We start from the raw sequence: 25740 nt of genomic DNA, 5'->3' as shown, positions 1-25740 counted from the left end.
GAGGGCCCCTGGCCAGCAGGCTGGATATGGTTCAGTCAGATTTCCTCTGGACCTCAGGGTCCCCTCCCACCCATCAACTGCTCACCAGCCAGCAGGAGAGAGGGGAAACGGCTTTGATGTGGTGCAATTGCAAGATGATCTGCTGCAAGAAAATCAAAGCAGAGGAGAAAACGTCTCAGTAGAAAGGTAGAGCAGGGTTCCTTGCAAATATGCAGGAGAGTGACCATGCGCTTTGCAATTGCATGCATACTGTTTTTGAGATGCAATAGCATTTTGAAGTTTGAAGCTTTGAATAGCGGTAAGTATGTAAGGCAAGATTTGCAGTTTAGCTGTGCATTGACATTTGTATCATTCTATTGGAATTACCATTTTTTTGCCTTTTGCAAAACTGATTAGATTTTAAAAAACGTTAGACACAAACTTATGGAGAAAATGGAAGGTGAAGTTACTAAGAAGTAAGTATGAATGAATTAAATACAGGAATACCCCGCATTAACGTACACAATGGGTCCAGAGCGAGTACGTAAACCAAAAATGTACTTAAAGTGAAGCACTACCTTTTTTCACTGATCGATGCATGTACTGCACTGCAATCGTCATATACGGGCATAACTGATGTAAATAATGCATTTATAACTAAAACAAACACAGTAGGCCTTATTTTAACGGTACATACTGTACGCAAGTTTGTGTTGGCCTATTGTGCTATCTGTGTGTCTCACAGAAAGAGGTTCTTGTGAGGAAAAGGAAAACCTGAAGTAAAAGGGTTAACCAGAGCAAGAGGGGATGCCAGGTCTGTCAAGGCCAGCAGCTGGTTGGCAAGCGCAACAGCTCAGATAAGAGCAGAACTCACGGCAGCTCTGGTGTGGGGGAATGTTGTATGGAGGTAGAACTGTGTTTGAGAAGCTTAATGTCAGTAAAAGACTCTTACAAAGTACTTTGCCTGGCCTGGATTATTTCTGATCGAACCTGCTTCAGTACCGGCCTTCTGGACCGTACCAACACGCACTGCAACACGGGTTATGGGCCCAGCATACGGTCCAAAGAAGGAGGTTCTGGCGCTGTTCTGATCCGTTGCTGAAGAGAAAGGAAGCAGCAAAAGAGAGGCAAGTAAAAGAGTGAGCAACATGGCGATAAACCTGTCAACCGGGATGCCGATGGAAAGATTGAGTGCCGTTAAATATGCCAGTTGGAAGTGGAGAATGAAAGCAGTTCTGGTCAAAGAAGATTTATATGACGTGGTGGAAAATCCCCCTCCGGCCGCTCCATCAGCAGCGTGGACGAAGAGAGACGAGAAAGCGAAAGCATTTATTACTCTAGGGCTGTCTGATTCTCAACTGCTACACGTAAGGAATGAGCCGACAGCACATCAAATGTGGGAAACGTTGAGGGCTGCTCATGTGCAGCAAACAGCAGGGAGCCGGCTTTGTTTAGCGAGGAAACTTTATCAGATGTGTTTTACAGATGCAGTGACTATGAGTGAGCATCTTGCTGAATTTCGTTGTTTGTTTGCTGATCTCCAGGATCGAGGAGTGAATCACAGTGACATTCAAATGGTTTATATCATTTTATCTTCATTTGATCAAAAATGGGACAATTTGGTGACTAGTATGGAAACTTTACCGGATGGGACTTTAAATTTGGACTTTGTAGAGCAAAAACTGCAACAAGAATGGAATAGAAGACAAGAGAGTAAAAGGACTGAGTCTAAAGAGGCTGAAGCAGCACAACAGAATCATTCAAGAAACAGGCAAGAAAATAAAACATGTTATTTTTGTGGGTCCCGGGGACATATTCAAAGACATTGTTTGAGCAAGAAAAGAAGAAACAAGGACTATGGATGGCAGAAACCAAGTGTAAACTTTATTACTGTGGAGGGCAATAAAACACTAAATGGCTCCTGGACAGCGGAGCGTCTAATTGCCTAATTACTGACGCAAGTCTGTTTTACACTTCAAAGCCTGTTCAAGAGAAGATTTATCTAGCCGACAGATCGACACGGGACGCGATTGCCAGGGGCAATATCAGGTTACGTAATCTTAGAACAATAGTGACGGATGTACTTTTAGTTCCTAATTTAAAATGTAATATTCTTTCGGTGAGAAAATTAACTGAACTTGGTTGTAAAGTGTCTTTTGAAAGAAATAGATGCATTGTGCAGAAAGGCAATGAAATATGTATGCAGGGGAAGTTGCAGGACTCAATGTTTATAGTACAGAGTGAGCATGCTGAACCGACATGTGCCTGGTTAAGAGTAAATAAACACGTACATGAAAATTGCATCCATGAGTGGCACAGAAAATTAGGGCACGCAAATTTCAAAAAGATTAAGAACACTCCAAAGTATAGTAAAGACTTAAAGCTAACAAGTTGTGAGCATGTAGATGAGTGCGATGCATGCTATAAAGCAAAAATGACAGTGGCACCCATAAATAAGAGCGTTGAAAGCACTACCACGGAACCATATCAGCTTATTCATGTTGATTTAGCAGGACCTCTACAGTGTTCAAAAGGAGGGGCAAGATTCTACCTGGTGATAGTTGATGATTTTTCTAGATTTACGCACGTGTATTTATTGAAAAAGAAAAGTGAAGCGGAGGATAAATTACGTACATTCATACAGAGAACAGAGACACAACATGGAGTTGTTATTAGAAATATTAAATCAGACCAGGGAGGTGAATTCACGAGTAATGCATTGAAAACATCTGGAAAAGAAGGGAATAGCCCAAAGTCTCACTGCTCCCTTCTCCCCATTTTCTAACGGGACAGCAGAGAGAAGAAACAGGTCTCTGCAAGATTCCATGAGAGCCATGCTAGCAGATGCAGAATTGAATAACACATATTGGGGTGAATGTATTCTATATGCTGTGTACATACAGAACCGTCTTGTGCATAGAATGATAGGAATGTCTCCCTACGAAAAGCTGACAGGGAGAAAGCCTAAGCTGACACATATTGAGCGTTTTGGAGCAAAATGCTGGGTTCATGTTTCTAAAAATAAAAGACATGGAAAAATGGCCCCAAGAGCTCAGGCAGGTCGTGTATTGGGGTTTCAGAACGCTTATTTTAGAATCCGGGTTCCTGAAACGCAACAAGTAGTGCTTAGCAGAAGCATAAAAGTAGTAGATCAGCCATGGAAAAATAGTCAAACAATTGTGCTTAACGATGCAAGCAAACAGGGTGCAGCAGATATTCCTTTTGCACCTCAAATACCCTTAAGAGATCCGTTAACTGATTTAATTAAGGGTGGCAAACGTAACATTAAAAGACTTAGAGGTGAGGACAAAGTAATGCAGGACACAGAAGTGCCAGGAACAAGTGCAGGCTCAGGCGCAGGAACAATAAAAGATGAGAGTGAAGAAGCAATGGAAATTGACAGTGTCAGACGTTCTGAGAGACCAACAAAAGGAAAACCGCCACATAGATTCACATTTAATGTAACACAACACAAGGTAGATGAGACAGATGAATATCCTACAGAATGGGTAAAAGAAGGGCCAATAGACACTGAAACAATGGATTTAATGTGGAAATACTGTATTGAAGAATGAAATTTAAATGACTTTGAGAAAAATAAAAACAGACATGTTACATGAATTGTATGAATAAAGAAAAAAAAGAGACTGTATCAAAGTAATGAAAAACAAAATGATATGTACATATGTTTATTGAAATGAATTGAAAATGTATTGTACAAATGAAATAAGATAAATGTATTTTGGTTTCTGTGAGTCACAGGTGGGGGCTGTTGGCCTATTGTGCTATCTGTGTGTCTCACAGAAAGAGGTTCTTGTGAGGAAAAGGAAAACCTGAAGTAAAAGGGTTAACCAGAGCAAGAGGGGATGCCAGGTCTGTCAAGGCCAGCAGCTGGTTGGCAAGGGCAACAGCTCAGATAAGAGCAGAACTCACGGCAGCTCTGGTGTGGGGGAATGTTGTATGGAGGTAGAACTGTGTTTGGGAAGCTTAATGTCAGTAAAAGACTCTTACAAAGTACTTTGCCTGGCCTGGATTATTTCTGATCGAACCTGCTTCAGTACCGGCCTTCTGGACCGTACCAACACGCACTGCAACAGTTTGTAGTTGGAAACTGATCGGGCGGTGGCGGCATGCCGTTAAGTGTCCGTTCTTGCGAAGCAAGCGTACGTAAACAGGGGACTGGTGCTACTGTAAATATGTCCATACTTGCGAGTGTCCGTAAAGTGAAGGTCCATATAGCAGGGTATTCCTGTACATGTTTCTATGGAAAATAGCTATGTATGTCTGGGTTTGTGCCTGGCCCCATCCCCTGCTGGAATGTACCCCATCCCTGACAGTTTTCCACCAGAATAATGAGGCTCTCAGCCCAAAAAAGATTCCAGATTCCTGGTTCATACATTCCATGACATCATGGTAGCTCAGACAGTGGTTTGTAGCCAACAAGCTTCCACTAAGGGAGATTTTGGGACCTTTGCATAGAGTCAGAGCAGGCTTTAGGGGTGGGTGAGCTGGGCGGCTGCCCAGGAAGCTGCGCTGGGGGGTGCTAAGCTGAGCTCAGTGGCTTTTTTAAAAAAAAATGTACTGTCTTCAGTGAGCTAGGGTGGCAAAAAAAGAAGTGTCTGTAACCTTTCCCCCCAAAAGTTCTACAGGTTGTTTGGGTACTAACGACAAAAATGATCTTCCTTCAATTAGCTTTAAGGCATGTTTCTTTTTCAATTTCCGCTTTGATGTCATTTGCGCTACGTAAAAATGAGTGGAGTGAGCGAATGCCACCTCCGATTTCCAGGCAAGGTGCCACTGGGGAGTAATTTTCTGTGGCAGTTACCACAGGGAAAGGCGCAGGAGTGGCGTGAGGCCAGGCCTTAAGGGAGGAATCCCTCCTGAGTAAGTGAGGGCACAAAACCAGAAGACGTGTGGGACTGAGCCCCAGGAAGCAGAAGCAGCTCTGCCAGAAGGAGTTTGGAATTTGGAGGTGGTGCTCCGGAGCAGAACCTGACCCCTATTCCCTTATCCCCATGTAAGAAAAAATTAAGCTTGATCCCAGCACAAACAGCTGCAGGCAAGAATTCTCACATGTAGTTCGTGCATGCAATAGCTGTTGCATGTGGCTCCCAGCTTTGTACACTTGGCGCATGGGATTTTGTAGGGGGCAGCATTAGGGCCCCTAACATCACACCTGCACCAGGCCCCATGAACCCTCTGAGTGGTCCTGTAAAGCTGACTCCGTGCGTGTGTGCGCGCCCAGGCGCCAAAGACACTCCTCACTCAGGGTGCTATTTATCCTAGGGCCAGCCCTGCACAGAGTGGCCATTTGCACATTGCCAAACGTAAAAGAAATGCAACACCAAAAGAGTACACATTTGTATAAATGTGTGTGTATGTACTGCCTTCAAGTCGATTCCGACTTATGGCGACCCTATGACTAGGGTTTTCATGAGGCTGAGAGGCAGTGACTGGCCCAAGGTCACCCAGTGAGCTTCATGGCTATGTGGGGATTTGAACCCTGGTCTCCCAGGTCGTAGTCCAACACCTTAACCAGTATACCACACTGGCTCTCTGTATAAATGTAGCATATGATAATTTTACAACCACAAATTTAAAACCAATTACTGTATTTTAAATAGAAATGCAATGAACCTCACCTTAGTGGGGAAGGCAGTGACCAGGTGAGCTGTGTGCCTGCTCAGTCTGCGCCGAGGTACTAAATGTGGATGAGCAACTTCAAGGCAACCCTCCTGCCCTCCCTTTTTAGGATTCTTTATATTTAAACCAGGTCTTGGACTAGGCAGCCCTTCAAAACAGAGGACTGTCATTCAAGTGAGAGATCTACCGTCTGTGAAGCAGGACGCACAGCCACCATTCCTTTGCAAAGAATCTGTTTGCAAGATGGATAGACTACAAAATGTATTATAGGGCTGAGAGAGAGAAAGAGGTGGCAGAGCAATGCTAGTGGAACATTCAGTCTTGCCTAAATCCAGAGCCAACCACCTGACAACTTAGCTCTCACTTGCAGCCATTCAGCTCTTCTTGTACGCACTTCTCTAGCTCGGGAAAACCACATTCAGCATTCATACAGGTAGATGCAACCTGCACTCCAGATAACATGGAAAGAGCCTTTTGCCCTCGTCAACAACCAGGTTGCGTCAAAGCCTTCCCACACCTCCAAGCACAAGATAACGGCATACCTGCACCCGTGCAGACAAAGACCTAAAGCGAGAGATGGGGGAGTTCACAGGGCTCTAACCCCAGAAACTGGGATGCAGTGAGTTGCGCACAACTTTGAATTAGGAACTCCTCTCCGGTTTGCAAGAAACACAGCTACTCTGCTCAGAACACAAGCAAGCTCCAAACCACAGCAGGAAGAGGAAGAAGCAAAACATTTGCACCTCTGCCCTCCACCTTGGCTGTTGCAGGGCAAAGCCAAGCCTGCCTAAGCCTGGAGATGGCAATGCCAAGGCATCTCGACCCTTTGCAAAAGGTCAGCAGCCCCTCACCTTTGTGGTCTCCAGGATGTCTGCCCTCCACCTTGCCACCTTGGAGGGCCTTCTTCCCTGGCTTGGAGGCTTTTTAAGAAAAACAAAGAAAACAAAAACAGTATCGTAAGAGAGGGAATTTGGGAAGGGCGGCGGCAGTGGTGGAAGGCACTAGTAGAAGTTGGGGGGAACCTCTGCCCCCCCAGATGTTGTCGGGCTCTGACTCTCATCAGCCCCAGCCAATGGTCAGGGATGATGGGAGTTGTAGCCCCAACAACATCTGGAGGGCCACAAGTTCCCCAGCTCTGCATTGGGGTTTAGCCTTCGAAGGTGGGAAAGAAGAGGGAGCTGCTTCCAGGGTAGAGGGTTCCTCACACGCCAGAATCCCCAAAGCGCAGTGCACGCTCCAGTGAGTGAAGGAGCAGAACTATTCCAAAACATTTACACACACAGAGAGACAGACATGCCTCTGCCTCTTTTCATCTCTATACACCAGGGAGCGGAATCTGTGGCCCTCCAGGTGTTGTTGAAACACAAGTCCAGTCATCCCTGACCATTGGCCATGCTGGCTAGGGCTGATGGGAGGCTTGGTGTCTAACCACAGCAGGAGACCCACAGGTTCCCCATTCCTGTTATACACGGTGGGAGGCTGCACATGGATACACACACCCCAAACATATTGGAAGCTGCCTGGGTCCATCCAGCTCAGTACTGTCTGCACTGACTGGCAGCGGCTCTCCAGGGTTTCAGGCAGGGGACTTTCCCAGCCCCACGTGGAGATTGGACCTGGGACCTGCAGTGTGCAGCGCAGATGCTCCAGCACTGAACTCTGGTCCTTCCCTGCTGCAGTGGAGGCATTCTGACGGCGCCTGTGTGGTGCCTTCTGTCTCGCTTGCAATGGGACATTAAAATGAAAAGAGCCCCATCATCTAAGGCATTACACGTCAGGCAGATGTCACATATACCCAGCAATAAACAGCAAACGGGCCAGTGGCCTGACACAAGAGGGCTCGTTACTTACCGGAGTCCTTCCTCCGTACTGGCACTTTGACTTTGATCTGCAGAAAGAGCAGCATGATGAGAAAGGAAGGAGCTGGTAAGGATGAGTCACCCCCCAAAAAAGCAGCTTCAGCAGGTCAGGGCAAGCCGGGCTTGGGTTTCGCTCTTGCTCAAGTTTAGAAGCAGAAGTCTAGGCAGCCAAAGACACCATGGCAAAGGGAGAGATGGAACAGAGGCATCCTGCTGCGCCACTGGAGGGCGTTCTATGGTGCCTATCAGCTTGCCCAGAGGGATGCTTAGGAAAGGTCCATGCTAGGCTGGGAACTCCTCCAGCGACTGCGTGTGGCAGCCTAGATTGGCTAGGACAACCTTCCACAATTTGGCCCCCCCTCCAGATGTTTTGGAGTACAACTCCCACCAGCCCTGGAGGGCACAGGTTGGGGAACGCTGGATTAGGGGGATGTTGCAGTCTTGAGTCCCACCATTTGCCTTTTTAGCCAATCCAAGCCCATTTAAAAAAAAAATATCTAACAAAATTTATATACCACTTAATTCTAATAAAACCTCTTAAGCAGTTTACAAGAATTAAAATTATCAATAACAAATAGTTAAACAATAAATGTTTAAAATATAATGAAGATTAACAGTAGAATAAAAAGAGATTAGAACATATCAACATCTACGTGACTGGATAGGCTTGTCTAAACAAAAATATTTTAAGCAGGCACTGGAAACGATACAGGAAAAGCGCCAGCCTGATGTCAATAGGCAGGGAGTTCCAAAGTGTAGGTGCTGCCACACTGAAAGACCTATTTCCTACAAGTGCGGAATGATTATGCGGCATCTGTAACAGTGCCAGTTCTGCAGAACGAAGTGGTCGAGTGGGCACATCAGGGGTAAGGCATCCCACAAGTAAACTGGCCCCAAGCTGTTAAGGCCTTTATATACCATTAGCAACACCTTGAATTTTGCCCGGTAACAAATCAGCAACCAGTGAAGATCTCTGAGCAGAGGTGTTATATGCCGACAGGCTCTCACTCCCGTCAGCAATCTGGCTGCAGCATTCTGCACTCTCTGCAGTTTCTGGGTCAAGCGGAAGGGAAGCCCCCACAGAGGGTCCATTGCAGCAGTCCAATCTTAAAGTCACCCCTACGGACGTGTCTCAGCAGAGGGGGGAACAGGCAGCCCAGGGAATGCACAGCACCCCCCACCCGACGTCATTTGCTCCTGAAGGAAGGGAGAGGAGGGGGCATCCCCTCACCTCAGGCTCCACCTGGGTCAAAGGCATGACAAAGTTGTCAGGGAAAAGGCCCCTCCTGCCGTGGATCTCGCCTTCCCACCAGCCCATGTCCGCTGTCTCCTGCAAAAAGGAACAGGCAAGGAGGAAGGTTAGCTCTGGCCAAGCCTTCCTCTTTAAGAATTTCTTTAGGAACATTTGCATGCATACAGACATGCAGTTACACTTACTTCCCAACTGCGTACACAATCAAGGAGAAGAAAAATTCAGTTCAGCTGTACAACATATATCAAAAAGGGACCAATAGTATTTATACACAGTCAGCTCAATATTCAAAAAACTGCAAGTTACCCCATATCCTATCATTCCATCTGTATCCTTCCTTATTCAGATGTATGTCATATACACTGTCCATTTAAAGCAGTATTGCCCCACTTTAAACAGCCAGAGCTTCCTGCAAAAAATCCTGGGAACTGTAGTTTGTGAAGGTGCTGAGAGTTATTAGGAGACCCCTGTTCGCCTCGCAGACTAGCTACAGTTCCCAGAGTTCCCTGGGAAGAGGGGCTGAGCGTTAAACCACTCTGGGGACTGGAGCTCGGTGAGGGGAATCAGGGTCTCCCAACAACTCTCAGCACTCTTAACGAACTACAGTTCCCAGGATTCTTTGAGGGAAGCCATGGCTGTTTACATGCATAGTGTGGCTGGGGCTATATAAGTACGTTTTTTAATAATACTGCGCTCCTTCTCGGACACAGGTGGGCACAAACAAACCTGTCTCTTTCCCCCCTCCTTTTCCCCACCCCTCTTTTATTATGACCCAGCTGGCTCCTGAAGCCTTCTGTTCCTCCTGCCAGCCACCAGCTATCCAGAGTTTTCTAACTCAAGAAAGAGTTGGCTAATGCCTTATCTTGTGATCAGCACACTCGGGCCACTGGCTGGGTGCTTCTGTAGAAATCAAGAGCAGGACCCAGATAAGGCTGGCGTGGGTTTTTTTGCTCGCAGTGGAAAAATACAAAGCAATTGGATCACCCTCTGGCTGAGAACCACTGAGCAATTCACCAACCTTTTGCTCCACCCTTCAACCTGCCCACCCTGGTCAGCTGCAAGTTGTTCTGTGCACCCCTTTCTGTACAAGTGTGAAACTGGGGCTCACGCTCAACGTTCAGCCTCGTGAAGGGGAGAATCAAGGGCCAAACCAGACATTATTTTAATAGCATGATTAGCCAAATTTAAGAGCTTAGAGCTTCCTGTTTTGAGGATGGATGGATGATGCGAGTACCTGTCTTTGGGCCAGGATGCAGTAACTCCCTTTCTGTTTTTCATAAAAATGCTGTTTGGGATTGAATAAAAACCTTAAAAAATATAACAGCATGATTAGCAATCATGTCTTTTTTAAAAATTAAATATCAGGTGGGGGGTCCTGATTATCAGTGAGACTGCAGAACACAGGGAAGGGAAACACAGGGAATAGGAGTGTAGCCTATTGTACAAGGGCGGGAAATCACATCAATTACTCCACCCACTCCCTGGCTCTGGCCCCACCCACCACTGGCATGCAGTCCTCAGAAGGACTGAGGGAATACAGCTCTTCTGCTGAAAAAGATTCCCCAGCCCTGCACTACCCTAACAGGCCAGGGAGGCTCTGTTCATGACCCCCGCCCAGAATTCATTGTCCAGTGATGTGCAACAGGGTCTTCTTTGTAGTGGCACTTTTGGAACATCCGCCCCTTGGAAAAATGTTTTTCCCTCTTCACTTTACATATTTAGATGCCAGATGAAGCAGTTTTTATTTACTCAGGCCTTTACAAACCGAGTAAATAATACCTTAAAAAGTGCATATGGTTTTTTAAGGTGTGTTTTAATGGTTCTGAGTCTTATAGATATTTTATAGCATATAGGTTACTGCTTTTTATTTATAATATATGTATTTGGTGTTTTCATTGTTTTATTGTACATCGGCCAGGGCCTCATTGGGAGGAAGGGTGATCTAGAAATAGAACAAATCAATCAGTAAGAATACATACATACACATCAAGGGGAAAAAAGAGCACCCATTGGAATTAATTGCTGGGGAAGAGGTCAGTTTTAATCAGGATTGCAGCTAGGTTATAAAGGAGTACACCTCCCCTCTTGTGTGTTGTGGGGTCCCAAGGAGAACCAAGCCCTTCCTCCTCATCGCTCAGTATTTAATTTAAAACCCAGGTATGGTAGCTAACCACACTACTAAAAGCAATGTCTGTTTTGATGCCCAAAATCTGGGCCAGGAGAGGCCTACTGACAGTGCAGGTATGTGTGCCCCCCCCACACCCCCACTAAATAGCTGTGTTGGGTACTTAAGGAATGGATTTTGCTTGCGGGCTTGATCCAGCAGCCGGGCTCTTCGTACAACATTGTGCTTTTCCAATCCTGAGCGGGGATGGAGGGGCTCTGTAGGTGGCCACTGTGCACGAGGGGAGCCCCCCCTCCTGCCCCCTCCCCAGGATGCCCACCTTGCTCAACAAGAGGACCAGGTCGCCCTTCCTGAGAAGCAGCTCGTCTTCATGCTCTGGTTCGTAATCAAACATGGCTCGGCAATAGAGAGGGGCTTTGCCTGCAAGGAGAGGGAAACAGAGGGCAGGGTAGAACCATAGAATAGTAGAGTTGGAAGGGGCCTACAAGGCCATCCAGTCCAACTCCCTGCTCAATGCAGGCATCCAAACCAAAGCATTCCCAACAGATGGCTGTCCAGCTGCCTCTTGAATGCCTCCAGTGTTAGAGAGCCCATCACCTCCCTAGGTCTTTGGTTCCATTGTCGTATGGCTAGACAGGCACAGGCACCCTCCCGGGCATTGGATTCAAATGTTTCTCTTGCTCTTGAGACCACCTCTCCTAGCTTGGTACCAGAGTTTGAAAGAGTTACTTTTTTAAACTACAACTCCCATCAGCCCCAGCCAGCATGACCACTGGATTGGGCTGATGGGAGTTGCAGTTCAAAAATAACTTTTCCAAGCTCTGCTTGGTAGCCCCCAGATGTTTGGGGCTCCTTCTAGGAGGAAGGGCAGGATAAATTTTTAATAAACAAATAAATAAATTTCCACCAGCCTCAGCCAGCGCAGCAGCTTTGGACTACAAAGCCCATCAGATGGCTGGGGCTGAAAGGAGTTGGAGTCCAAACCATCTGGGAGGCACAAGGCGGAGGGCGGCTGCAGCCTTGTCCATGGAAATAAACTCCCCATACCAGCCAGCAAGCTCCCCACACCGGGAGCCACTTTCCCACCCCAAACAGCATCATAGCAACTTGGCCCCTCCTACACCACCCACTGCTCCACTCTGGGCTCTGGGGCGGGTTCCCTGTCTTTGGGCCTGGAAGCCCCTAAATCTGGCTTTTGGCTCCTTACCACCATTTTTCCTTCCCTGTAACCAATAGTGTAGTGTCAGATTCAGACGTGCAGGCTCCCTTCAAGACAGTCACACCACATCCCCTTTTCCACTTCCCCTCGTCTCCCTTGCTCTCCCTGTTGTCTTGCGAGTCCACACTCCACTACAACAGACGTCCCTAGGAGCCAATCAGCATGAAAGGGGAGGCTGTGTGTTAGCTGCTGAGAAGAGTCTTCTCAGTAGCTGCCTCACCTCCTTTCATTCTGATTGGCTCCGATCAGCACAAAAGGACTTCTCAATAGCAAATGCACTCCCGTTTTCACGCTGATTTGCTCGCACAGAGGGGCCTGGCTGGGACCCTGTTTCCAAAAAGTAATGGGTCTATGACCCCGCGCATCCCCAGATGACTACACCCCTGCCTGTAACACCATCCTGTTCTAGACCGCACTAGAGCTGTTGGGATGGAGATGGGGGAGTGCACAGCTCCATTTCCTTCCCCCACAATCCCAGGAGGGCTGCAGCCCCTGGAGAAAGACAGCCCCAAAGCAGGAGGCTTTCCGCCCACACTCACCAGGTTGTGGAGCCTGGACCTTTGGGGTTGCTTGCATCTGAGGAGGGACGGGATTCTCGGTGGCATTCTCCAGCTGCAACAGGATCCAGGATGCATCAGAGAAACGGAAACCAAGAGGGAGGTGGTTGGCACTGGGTTATACAGATGCAAGCACAAGCACATTTCGACACAGCACTTGGTCAAGGCTAAAGCAGCTGTTGTGAAGCAGCCTTCCCCAACCTGGTGCCCTCCAGATGTTTTGCACACAACTCCCATCAGCACCAGCCAGCAGTCTACTGTACAGCAAACAGGTGCTGGTTTATCTCTAGCTAGCAGAGAGCAGCAAATGTGCCCAGGCAATTGTTTTCTGATGAGCAAACTGCCTTGAGAACTGTACAGAGGTCAAGGTCAAGGTGTTTCTCAACAGAAGGTATTGCCCAAAAGTGCTTCCAGACATGGGAAATTCTTCAGCAACCAATCACTGCTGTTTTGCTTTAAGTTGCAAGTAAAAAGTAGAATCATGGAATCATAGAGTTGGAAGGGGCCTATAAGGCCATTGAGTCCAACCCCCTGCTCAATGCAGGAATCCAAATCAAAGCATACCCAACAGGTGGCTGTCCATCAGCCTCTTGAATGCCTCCAGTGTTGGAGAGCTCACCACCTCCCTCGTAATTGGTTCCATTGGGAAGTTTTTCCTAATGTTCAGTTGAAATCTGGCTTCCTGTAACTTGAGCCCATTATTCCGTGTCCTGCACTCTGGGATGATCGAGAAGAGATCCTGGCCCTCCTCTGTGTGACAACCTTATTTATTTATTTATTTATTTATTGTATTTGTATACCGCCCCATAGCCGAAGCTCTCTGGGCAGTTTACAGTAACTAAAAACATTAAAAACAAATATACAAATTTAAAACAATCTTTTGAAAACAATTTAAAACAAATTTAAAAAATTTAAAACAATTTAAAAAAACCTTTCATGTATTTGAAGAGTGCTATCATATCTCCCCTCAGTCTTCTCTTCTGAAGGCTAAACATGCCCAGTTCTTTCAGTCTCTCCTCATAGGGCTTTGTTTCCAGTCCCCTGATCATCCTTGTTCCCCTCCTCTGAACCTGTTCCAGTTTGTCTCTGTCTTCTTAAAGTGATTTGTCCAGAACTGGACGCAGTACTCAAGATGAGGCCTAACAACTGCCAAATAGATGGGAGCCTAAAATAGCATTTGCCTTTTTTGCAGCCACATCACACTGTTGGCTCATATTCAGCTTGTGATCAACAACAACCCCAAGATCCTTCTTGCATGTAGTATTGCTGAGCCAAAATCCCCCATCTTATAACTGCGATTTGGTTTCTTTTTCCTAGGTGTAGAATGTTGCACTTATCCCTGTTAAATTCCATTCTGTTTTCAGCCCAGTGCTCCAGCCTATCAAGTTCCCTTTGAATTTTATTTCTGTCTTCCAAATTATTTGCTATCCCTGTTGGAATTTCTCTACTGAGATGCGTAGCAAAGTTGTGTAGCGCTGCAGAACGGAGAATATTGAGCGAGCTGTGTGTGTGTGTGTGTTTGAATCTTTGCTAAGATTCTACCTTCCCTGCAAATTAGTCAGACAGAGACTTTAAGCTGTAAAATAAGAAACAACTACTTTATTCTGGAAGTACATGCTTGATAGGAAAAAGTTCTATATCTAGCTAACTGGCTATGCTGGAGCAGCCTGCACTGCTCCCAGTGCTGGCCCTCATCCTGGTTGAGAGGAGAGACAAAGAGAAGATGTCTGCTCCCCTCTCGAGAGAAAGAGAACACAGAGAAAGGCGGGAAGAAACTGGGATCAAACATCCTGTTACTTATCAGTCTAGCAGGAAGGGAAGAGACGGCAGGATCAAAGGGATAGCCTCAACCAGCAAGAGGTCTAGCTCTCTAGCTATCCCTATTAACCCCATGCAGCCTCAACCCACCAAGTTGGAGTTGAACCTCATACATTCCAACAATCCCTCCCAATTTTGTATCATCTGCAAATCTGATAAACATTCACTGCACCTCCACATCCAAGTCATTAATAAAAAATGTTGAAGAGCACTGGGCTCAAGACCGAGCCCTGCGGTACCCCACTTGTTGCCTCCCCCCAGTTTGAGAAGGAACCATTGATAAGCACTATTTGAGTACGTTTCTGTAGTCAACTGTGGATCCACCTGATAGTTGTTCCATCCAGCCCACATTTAGCTACCTTGGTAATCAGAATATAATGGGGCACTTGTCAAAAGCTTTGATATTATGTCCACAGTATTCCCACAGTCTACCAGGGAGGTTACCCGATCAAAAAACAAGATAAGATTAGTCTGGCAGGGTTTGTTCTTGATAAATCCATGTTGGCTTCTAGTAATCACTGCATTGTTTTCAAGGTGCTTACAGACTGACCACTTTACAATCTGCTCCAGAATTTTCCCAGGGATCAATGTCAGGCTGACTGGTCTGTAGTTCCCCGGTTCCTCCTTTTTGACCTTTTTGAAGATTGGGACAACATTAGCCCTCCTCCAGTCATCTGGCACTTCACCCATCCTCCATGAATTCGCAAAGAGACACAATGGAGCCAGCATAACTACAAGCGTGTCCTAGCCTAAAAGAGGCCACAAATACCTCCAGGTTAAGGACCAAAAGCCTGGGTGAAAAGAAACATCTTTGCCTGAAGCCTCAAAATAGATCGTGACAGCACCAAGTGCACATCTCTGGGAAGAGCATTCTACAAGTGGTGAGCCACCACTGAAAAGGTCCATTCTCATGTCGCCACCCTTTGCACCTGCCCCGGACCTTCCTTCCACTCACCTTCTCAGAGTCACTGAGCAGGAAGGTCTCGTTGGTCATTTTTGGCCGAGCCTTGCCTCCTGCTCCCACTTTGGGCTCTGTGAAAATCATATCTGAAACGTGACAGTTCAGGAGAGAAAGGAAGGGAGAGTTAGCACTTGTAGCCTGCTTCCCCCTCCCCCCCGGCCTTAACCAGATCTTATGCCCCATGAAGATTGGGGGACTTCCTCAATTGCATGAAAGCCCCAAATGAAAGACAGCACCCTCACTCATAGAATCTTAAAATAGTAGAGTTGGAAGGGGCCTATAAGGCCATCGAGGCCAATCCCCTGCTCAATGCAGGAATCCAACATAAAGCATTCCTGTCAGGTGCCTGTCCAGCTGCCTCCTGAATGTCTCCAGTAATGGAGAGCCATCACCTCTCTAGGTCATTGGTTCAATCATCGTACCACTCTAACAGTCAACAAGTTTTTCCTAACATCCAGCCAAAATCTGGCTTCCTGCAACTTGAGCCCATTATTCCATATTCTGCACTCTGGGATTATCAAGAAGAGATCCTGGCCCTCCTCTATACGACAACCTTTCCTGTACTTGAAGAGTGCTATCATATCTCCCCTCAGTCTTCTCTTCCGAAGGCTAAACATGCCCAGTTCTTTCAGCCTCTCCTCATACAGCTTTGTTTCCAGTCATCCTTATTGCCCTCCCTGTTCCAGTTTGTCTGTATCCTTCTTAAAGTGTGGTGTCCAGAACTGGACGCAGAACACAAGATGCAACCTAACCAGTGCCAAATAAAGGGGAACTAGTACTTCAGAGAGTTTGGAAACTATACTTCTCTTAATGCAGCCTAAAATAGCATTTGCCTTTTTTGCAGCCACATAGAATCTTAGAATAGTAGAGTTGGAAGGGGCCTATAAGGTCATCAAGTCCAACCCCCTGCTCAATGTAGGAATCCAAATCAAAGCATTCATGACAGATGGCTGTCTCTTGAATGCCTCCAGTGTCAGAGAGCCCACTACGTCTCTAGGTAATTGATTCCATTGTTGTATGGCTCTAACAGTTAGGAAGTTTTTCCTCATGTCCAGTCGAAATCTGGCTTCCTGCAACTTGAGCCCATTATTCCGTGTCCTGCGCTCTGGGACGATTGAGAAGAGATCCTGGCCCTCCTCTATGTGACAACCTTTCATGTACTTGAAGAGTGCTATCATGTCTCCCCTCAGTCTTTTCTTCTCCAGGCTAAACATGACCAGTTCTTTCAGTCTCTCCTCTTAGGGCTTTGTTTCCAGTCCCCTGATCATCCTTGTTGCCCTCCTCTGAACCTGTTCCAGTTTGTCTGCATCCTTCTTGAAGTGCAGAGACCAGAACTGGACGCAGTATTCAAGATGAGGCCTAACCAGTGCTGAATAGAGGGGAACTAATACTTCACGCGATTTGGAAACTATACTTCTGTTAATGCAGCCTAATATAGTGTTTGCCTTTTTTGCAGCCACATCACACTGTTGGCTCATATTCAGTTTGTAATCAACAACAATTCCAAGATCCTTCTCACATGTCGTATTGTTGAGCCAAGTATCCCCCATCTTATAACTGTGCATTTGGTTTCTTTTTCCTAAGTGTAGAACTTTGCATTCATCCCTGTTGAATTTCATTCTGTTGTTTTCAGCCCAATGCTCCAGCCTATCAAGGTCCCTTTGAATTTTCTTTCTGTCTTCCACGGTATTAGCTGTGCCCCTCAATTTTGTATCATCTGCAAATTTGATAAGCATGCTCTGTACCTCCTCATCCAAGTCGTTAATAAAAATGTTGAAGAGCACTGGGCCCAGGACCAAGCCCTGTGGTACCCCACTCATTACTTCCACCCAGTTTGAGGAGGACATCTCTCCCAACATCGCACTGTTGGCTCACATTTAGCTAAGAGTCCAGTTTAATCTCGATTAATAATATACACCCTTAGCTCTGCTCCCCCCCCAATTTACCTCAGGTGGGGCTCCTTGAAGCTGCAGAGGCACCAGCCCCTCCCCCATGGCCTCCCTTAACTTTGTGCTCCCCACCTGAACGGATGCTGTTTAGCTCTTGCACAAAGTTGGATGGAAATGCTCCCAGTTGTCCCTTCTTCCTCCCCAGCCACCAGCCATCTTCAATCTGTAAAGGAAGAAGGGAAATAACAGTTGCAACCCGGACAAATGGAATCGGTTTCGACCTCTTCCTTCTGAGGATGTGGACAAGGTGCTCTCGACTGTGAAGCCTACCACCTGTCTAACTGATCCTTGCCCATCGTGGCTCCTTGTGAGCTGCAAAGAGAAATTGGGCGAGGGGATTAAGGCGGTGGTCAATGCATCCTTGGAGGAGGGTGTAATGCCATTAGCACTCAAGGAGGCAATTGTAAAGCCCATCTTGAAGAAGTCCTCCTTGGATCCCCAAGTTTTGAATAACTTTCGCCCAATTTCAAATCTACCATTCCTGGGCAAGATCATTGAGCGAGTGGTGGCTAATCAGTTGTCGACACACTTGGATGAAACGGATTATTTGGATCCATACCAATCGGGTTTCAGGACTGGACATGGAACTGAAACAGCCTTGGTCGCTCTGGTAGATGATTTGAGGAGGGCATTAGATAGGGGAGAATTCACCTTTCTTGTCCTCCTCGATCTCTCAGCAGCTTTTGATACTGTTGACCACAGTATCCTTCTACATCGCCTAGAGGGATTGGGAATAGGAGGCACCGTATTACGGTGGTTCCGCTCCTTTCTCTCCGATAGGCATCAACAAGTAGCATTGGGGGAGGAGGTTTCAGACCCTTGGCCTCTCAACTGTGGTGTGCCACAGGGCTCTATCCTCTCTCCCATGCTATTTAATATCTATATGAAGCCGCTGGGGACAATCATCAGGAGATTTGGGCTGCAGTGTCACCAATATGCGGATGACACTCAGCTCTATCTCTCGTTTAAATCTTCACCAGAGTCAGCTGTGGAGACCATGTCCAAGTGCCTGGAATCCGTGAGTGGATGGATGGGAAGGAACAGGCTGAAGTTGAATCCTGATAACACCGAGGTGCTACTCGTGGGAGACAAGGGAAGGTTGGGAGATGTTGACCTGGTGTTCGACGGGGTGAAATTGCCCCTGAAGGACCAGGTCCGCAGCCTTGGGGTTGTTCTTGATTCCAAGCTGTCCATGGAGGCTCAGATTTCGGCAGTGAGCCGGGCAGCTTGGTATCAATTACACCTCATTCGTAGACTGCAGCCCTACCTTCCTGCTCATCAGCTCCCACTGGTGGTACATGCCCTGGTCACCTCTCGGTTGGATTACTGTAATGCGCTGTACGTGGGGTTACCCTTGAAAACGGTCCGGAAATTACAACTTATACAAAATGCTGCGGCTCGACTACTTACAAACTGTCGCCGCCGGGAACACATCACCCCAGTGTTGTTTGACCTACACTGGCTCCCAGTTATTTTCCGGGCCCAATTCAAGGTGTTGGTATTAACCTTTAAATCCCTATACGGTCTCGGCCCAGTTTATCTGATAGAGCGCCTCCAGCGCCACCAACCATGCCGCCCAACAAGATCAGCCACACAGGACCTTCTCTCAATCCTGCCAACTAAAACAGCTAGGTTGGCGGGGACAAGAGAGAGGGCATTTTCAGTGGCGGCCCCCACTCTCTGGAACTCCCTCCCGTATGACCTTCGACATGCCCCTTCCCTGAATGTATTCCGCCAAGCTTTGAAGACCTGGCTCTTCAGACAGGCCTTTGGGACTTACGGGGAGGGTTAAATTTTTACGACGAATAGCCTACTACTCTGTACTGGAACTGTTTTATTGTTTTATTGTTATATTGTATTTTATGATGTATTTTATTATGATGTAATGTATTGTTGTTAAATTGTACGTCGCCTAGAGTGGCCATTGGCCAGATAGGCGACCCACAAAGTAAATTATTACTATTATTATTTAACAGCCTGTGCCATTCTGGAAGGGCCTCCCTCTTCCGACTGCACCATCCCACTGGCCCACAGAAGGGAACTGGCATGAGTCAAATGTCAGTAAGACAGAGGAAGGAGTCAAAGGCAAGATCCCAACACCTTCCGCAATCGACCCAGAGGTCTGATGAAGACACAAGGCAAAGAGACCTGTCAACCTCTTAAGTATTCCTGGCAACCAGCCACAAGCAAAGAGGGTGATTCCCCACATTTCTGTGCTTGACACGTGAAGTGCTTATTCCATTAAAGTTGCCTGGAAACAGGTGTAAAGAGTGAATCCAGATTTAAATTAATTGCGTATTTCAAGGGTACAATCTTGCATCAGGAAGGGGCTTAATACTGTAAATGGGTTGCTGAGATATTCCAAATGGGTCATGTTTGGTATTTAAAAAAATATAAACTGAAATAGGAGTAACTAATCCCACCCGTTAGGAAGTTACATCATGGTAAACAGGTACATGGGATATTTCCCAAACATCCCTTAAAGGGAGCATCTCCCTACATGCAAGTTTGCATATTCCAACAGGTCATTGGCAACTAGTGTTTTGTTTTGTTTTTAAATTCCCTGGAAAGGATACATGTGGATTAAATGGGGGGGGCAGTGTGGACTGCAAGCTGGCATTTTGATGGCAACGATACCATGTGGACATTGCAAAAAGAGCATCAACCCACACACAACCCCCCCCCAACCTTGCATGCATGAGAAGCCTGCATCCCACAATAAATCAGCAACTGGAAACAGTGTCCGTCTCCAACAGCATGCCCCTCCCTCCCTCTCTCCCTCCCTCTCCCACACTCTCCCTCTCCCACACTCTCCCTCTCCCACACTCTCCCTCTCCCACACTCTCCCTCACACGGGGCCCATCTGCACTGTACATTTAAAGCACTATTATACCACTTTAAACCATCATGGCTTCCCCCAAAGAATCCTGGGAACCGTAGTTTGTGAAGGGTGCTGAGAGTTGCCGGGAGACCCCTTCACAGAGCAACAGTTCCCAGAGTGGTTTAACAATCAACAAACAACTCTCTGCACCCTTCACAAACTAGAGCTCCTTTCAGGGAAGCCATGACTGTTTAAAGTGGGATGATACTGCTTTAAATGTCTAGTGCACCCCCACCCCCCATCCCACTTAGGTCAGAGGGGCTCCAGGATCCCAGCCCACAGTCATACATCCCCCTCACCTCCTCCAAGATCTGCACCATTTCTCCAGGGGACAGCTCCAGCTCATCTTCCTTGGCTGGGGCGTAGGGGAAAGTGACCTTGCACCAGCGCTGCTTCGCTGTTGGCAGCTGTTTCACAGCATGGGCTGCAGAAAATATAAATATGGGAAGTGGGGAGAAAGCAGACTTGGAAAACAGAGAGAGAGAGAGAGAGAGAGAGAGAGAGAGAGAGAGAGAGGAGAGCAAGAGAGAGAGCGAGAGAGAGAGCGAGAGAGAGGAGAGAGCGAGAGAGAGAGAGAGAGAGAGAGAGAGAGAGAGAGAGAGCACGCACGCACACACACATTCACAGTGCCAAGATCCCCATGGGCCCCAGAGTTTGCAACCTATCCCCGTGAATTAAACATGCCTCAAAGAGTAGCGCTTGCCCATAATAGTTGTGACTATTTTTGACAGCTGCTAAAAGCTTTTTTATTTAAGCGAGCCTACCCAGACATATTGGACATTGTGTATATTTGTTCTTAAACACTGTTAATATATTTGTATCATGTCTTGTTTTTAAAGCCTATTGATTTTATGAACTTATGAATATTTTATACTATTTTATGTAAATTACTTAAGAGATTTTTTTTTAAATTAAGTTGTCCATAAATCTAGTTAAATAAATATCTAGATTTAAAGGGTTGGAATGGGTTCCCTGGAGCAGCTGAGGCTGAAGGCCTTTCCCAATGTTACAAAGAGGTCTTTGGCAACAGATTTTTTAAACTTGTATTTTCCATGAAAACAGGAGATCTGATTAAAGTGGGGGTGGGTGGGATGCTGGCTTTGTGTTGCCAGGTACACCACGTGCATGTTGCAGAAAACGTGCATCACGAGCAAAAACAATCTCACAATAAACCCCAATCCGGAAGCCCTGTGGGAACAAAGAACGTTGAAATCACGATCTTTACTCTCATGGCCCAGTGGGGTTCATCAAGAGCGGCAGTCCCCAACCTGGTGACCCCCAGACGTTTTGACTACAACTACCAACAACTGTACCGCCTCGGGCTGATGGTAGTTGTAGTCCAACACACCTGGAGGGCACCAGGTTGGGGAAGGCTCATTTAAACAGGCCAAGAGATGAACTTGTCGGTCTTTTCTGCAAGCTTCAGAAGAAGCATTAGGATACATAATACGGGAGGTTATCCAAACTCCTGATTGTTTGGGTTGCCCCTTCTGTACTAAGGCAACCTTCCCTAACTTGTTGCTCTCCACATCTTTGATGAAAACTCCCATCTGCCCCAGCCAGTGCAGCAGATCACTGCTGCAGTACAAAACATCTGGTGGGCACCACATTGAAAGAGACTCCTCAATAGCATCCCTCTCAACCAGGTTCAGGCCTGTTTCGCTTCCATGCAACCCAGCATAAGAATCCAGAGAGTGGTATTTCTGCAAAAAAAGATACAGGTCTAAGGATGAAAGACCCCTCCTGTAAGGGGTCTTTGGGAGAAAGAGCTGTTGCACCAATTGAACCAGTTTCAATGGGCTTCGGCTGGCAGCATTGCAGAGCCATCACTCACCCCACATGTCACAAGAATGCCCTCAAATTGTGCCTCCTCTGGCCTGGAAAGATGGTCTGGAGAGTAGTGGCACAGCTGGAGTGGGACCTTGGGGCCAAAGTCCAGCCCCCCTCCTCTTAGAGCAGGGGGTTCCAAACTGTGGTCTGTGGACCACTAGCAGTCCACAAGCTTTATTCCGGTGGTCCTCAGTATGCCTGTGCATTTGTGGTCGAGGATGGGAGATGGCATGTCCATAACATTCAATACTCATACTGATTTTTCATTTTTTATTGCTTCTTTCCTTTTTGTTTTTTACTGTATTACAATTTGAATTCTATGGAATTCAAACTGTATTACAACATAGAATAAAAGAAGCAATTAAAATACAATTAATAATCATACAGCATCTAGTACAGCATATTACAATTGCTACAACAGACAGAGAAATGACTAGGTAGCCCGCCATGCATCTCAGAAATTTTCAAGTGGTCTGTGGGGGAAAAGGGTTGGGAGCCACTGTCCGGGAGAATGACAAGTGAGGATGGGGCAGGACTTGTGCCAGCATGATCCGGCCTAGGCCCACTGGCGCTGGTATTGACTCTGGTCACGACAGCATTCAGGCCACTTATCGTCTGGGGAGGGGATGGGCACAGACATGGATTCAGATGTTCATTTTCACTTTAAATATAATTATCCTTTTCTACAACAAAATGATGCTTATTACCAAAAAATGGATTGAGCATCAAGGCTGCAAAAGTAAACCCCATTTTAGTTCTGCATGGGGCTATGATTTCAGCGAGTTTAAAATGTGAAGCTGTGTGTGCTCAGAGTATTACTTCCTTTTTAAAATCAGGGTTGGCAATTTTTTGTTTTGACTTTTGTTTTAACGTATTAGGAATGCAAAAGCTGTTGTAAAGTGTGGAACGGTGGGTAGGGGGAGAAACGTTAAGCTATGTGCTTCATCACTGAAGTATGACACTCTAAAGGGGTCCCTGTAAGACCACTAAGTCCAGGGCAATGTGTTAAACTCTGCAATGCAGGTCCTCACAGCCACGACGGCCCTCTAGCCATTACCCCTTCTAAAACTACACAATAAAAACGGAATCTTTGGGTGATCTATGCAGACATTTTGGCTTTAACGCTAAGCCTGTTTTTTGCATCACCCCTCGTCCCTGCTTTTGCTTATTGAAGAGGCTGCTCACTATTTTGTGACATTTTGGTTGCTCACAAGGAAGGAACTTTGCATTTGTTTTATTTTTCAAAATAAAAATGGCAGCTTAACCTTTAGTCATTAATGCTAATGTCATCTGCGCTTAGCTTATTTGGAGTTTCCCTCTGATAAAAGCTTTATTTGACATGCAGAAGTCTGGCAAATGGCACCCCAGAAGATGGCCTCATCGTCCCTGCTGTGACACCACTGGTGGTGCTTCAGCCCTGACACCACTGGTGGTTCAGGGTCCGCACTGTCCTAGCTGCACCACTGTGGAAAGTTCCACATCACACCTCCTGCATAGAGCAGACATTGCTAGCTCCATAAGGCCCATGGTGTACAGACACACACCCAAACACCCCCTCCCTCCCTCCCAATGGAGGTTGGTGGCTCCAATGTCAGCAGGGCAGTGAATCTGCTCTGGGTTTTACTCTGAACTTTCAAGGAACTGACATCGGAGCCACCAGCCTCCAAAGCTCCCTGGTTTTGCCAAAAATCCAAAACGTACATTGCCTACTCCCCACCGGTTCTGAATAAAGTAGAGCTTTTTTTGTTTTATCGTGAAAAGTTTTACGTTTTTTCAAAGATTTTTCATCAGCGGTTGTCCTTAGTTGGAAGCTGTGCCCCTGGGCTGAAATAGCCCCACCTGCCCACCCCTTAGCTAGCCCTCCCCAACACTCACCACTGCGGAGGGATCGGGGGTATCGCTGGGTGCCATCTGCCCGGAGGCTTGCTGGAATTTCCTGGGGCAAGGGGGAAAAATGGGCACACGTGACTGTGAACAAAGAAACGCTCCCGGCAGGTCAAGGGGAGCTCCCGGCATATTCTATCCTGCCCAGGCCCTGAACTAAAAGCTGCAAAAGGCAAACAGCAGGGAGAGGAGGAACAGAACATAGGAAGGCAGCCATATTCGCAGTCAGACCCAGAGCTTGGAAAATTACTTTTAAAAAGTAATAAATTACAGTTACAATTACATGGCCCAAAAAGTAGTAATTATTACAGTGGCTCTGAAAGTAATTGATTATTTCGCTTTTTCTCAAAAGTAATCACTATGTTTACATTTCAGTCACTTTTTAAAAAAATGCCTACAAGCTGCTGGCTTTGGCTGCTTGCACATCTAAGTAGCCTAAAACAACATTAAAAAATAAACACACACATACAGAGGTAGTACAAATAATTCTTTTTATCCATAAGATGGCAGTAGTTGTCTCTCCACTGGTAAGGGAGGTGGGGAGGGAGGCAGAGGCCACAGCTCAGATCTTTGCATGTCAAACCAAGTGCCACCACCACCCCTCAGCCAGCAAGTATAATCTCTCTCACTCAACCACCTCCAGGACCCTGCCCTGCCACAAACTAAGGGATACTCACCCAAGCAAACATTTTCCCCTGAGATGCAAAAAAGTTAAAATACTGCAGATGCAACACAGTAGCCAGAAAGGGTGGTGGAGGCCACTTTGTGTGCCAAGTGCAAACACAATATTCACACACACACACACACACCATCTTTCACCTCCATAAAAATCTCCATTCTGCTGCTGCCTCCTTCTCCTTTATCCATGTTCTTGCCCTCCAGCTCCTTTTTCCCTCCACTCCATTCTTCACCACCACCATCCATTTTTTTAAACGATTGTTTTCTCCACCCGTCTCACTCTCCACCTCCTCCCTCGTCGCCTCCTACCCACCCACAGAGCACGAGGGAAGAGCGACGCTGCACAGAAGCCCAGTTTGAGGCACATGATTTTCATCCACAAATTAGAGGAGCAGAAGACTTCCCTTGCTCCCCTTCCCCCAAGTAATGCCCAAAAGTAATGCTGGAAACATTACAATTACTCCACAAAAGTAATAAAATTACTCCTAGTTCTATTACAATCAAAATGTAAAGAAATTACCCACTAGTTCCTCAACAAAGTAATGAATTACAAGTAATTCGTTACTTCCAAGCTCTGGTCAGACCACTGGTCCATCTAGGGCAGTACTGTCTACGCTGACCTGCAGTGTCTCTCCAGCGTTTCAGAGAGGATTCTCTCCTATAGTCCTACCTGGAGACACCATCAGGGATTGAACTCAGGACCTTCGGCGTGCAAGGCAGACGCTCTACCACTGAGGTACAGACGCTTTCCAAGTGGCAGGGGAGCTCTTGTACCTTGAGGAGGGAGTTGGGGAGGAAGATGAGGCGGTTCTTGGACCTTTAACAGTTGTATAAAATATGGCATTTTTCACAAGTGTAGCTTCTCATGCAGGCAGGGGTATAGTTGTCTGAGGTCTTGGCGGGGTCTTAGACCCCTTACATTTTTTGGGAGCAGGGTCCCAATGTCTCCAGGATCTAATGAGCCAGTGAGCATGAAAGGGGAGTGTGTTAGTCACTGAGAAGAGTGTAACATGCTTCTATGTCCTCTTCTGCTGATTGGAGCCAATCAGAGTGAAAGGAGGCGAGTCAGTCACTGAGAAGACTCTTCTCAGAAGCTAACACTCTC

At 46.7% G+C, this 25740-nt stretch overlaps 1 protein-coding gene across 11 annotated transcripts in view; it reads right to left on the bottom strand.

Annotated features, from left to right (window-relative positions):
• The window catches only part of LOC133370315 (CD2-associated protein-like), a 51731-nt gene that overhangs the window by 10221 nt on the left and 15770 nt on the right, over positions 1-25740 (bottom strand). For 5 of the 11 annotated variants that reach the window (XM_061596467.1, XM_061596474.1, XM_061596470.1 and 2 more), the window contains 10 exons: positions 23949-24009; positions 20543-20667; positions 17435-17525; positions 15408-15499; positions 12617-12689; positions 11178-11278; positions 8713-8811; positions 7474-7510; positions 6474-6542; positions 86-142 (listed from right to left, as the gene is read on the bottom strand). In XM_061596467.1, the coding sequence (XP_061452451.1) occupies positions 86-142; positions 6474-6542; positions 7474-7510; positions 8713-8811; positions 11178-11278; positions 12617-12689; positions 15408-15499; positions 17435-17525; positions 20543-20667; positions 23949-24009 (805 nt within the window). The remainder of the gene's footprint in view (positions 1-85; positions 143-6473; positions 6543-7473; positions 7511-8712; positions 8812-11177; positions 11279-12616; positions 12690-15407; positions 15500-17434; positions 17526-20542; positions 20668-23948; positions 24010-25740) is intronic. The other 6 variants (XM_061596468.1, XM_061596469.1, XM_061596472.1 and 3 more) reach the window with 6 other exon arrangements.

This window comes from Rhineura floridana, chromosome 15 (genome assembly GCF_030035675.1).
Source record: "Rhineura floridana isolate rRhiFlo1 chromosome 15, rRhiFlo1.hap2, whole genome shotgun sequence".
NCBI lineage: Eukaryota > Metazoa > Chordata > Lepidosauria > Squamata > Rhineuridae > Rhineura > Rhineura floridana.
The sequence above is the reverse complement of the archived record's forward strand: the minus strand, read 5'-3'. Positions and strand labels throughout refer to the sequence as shown.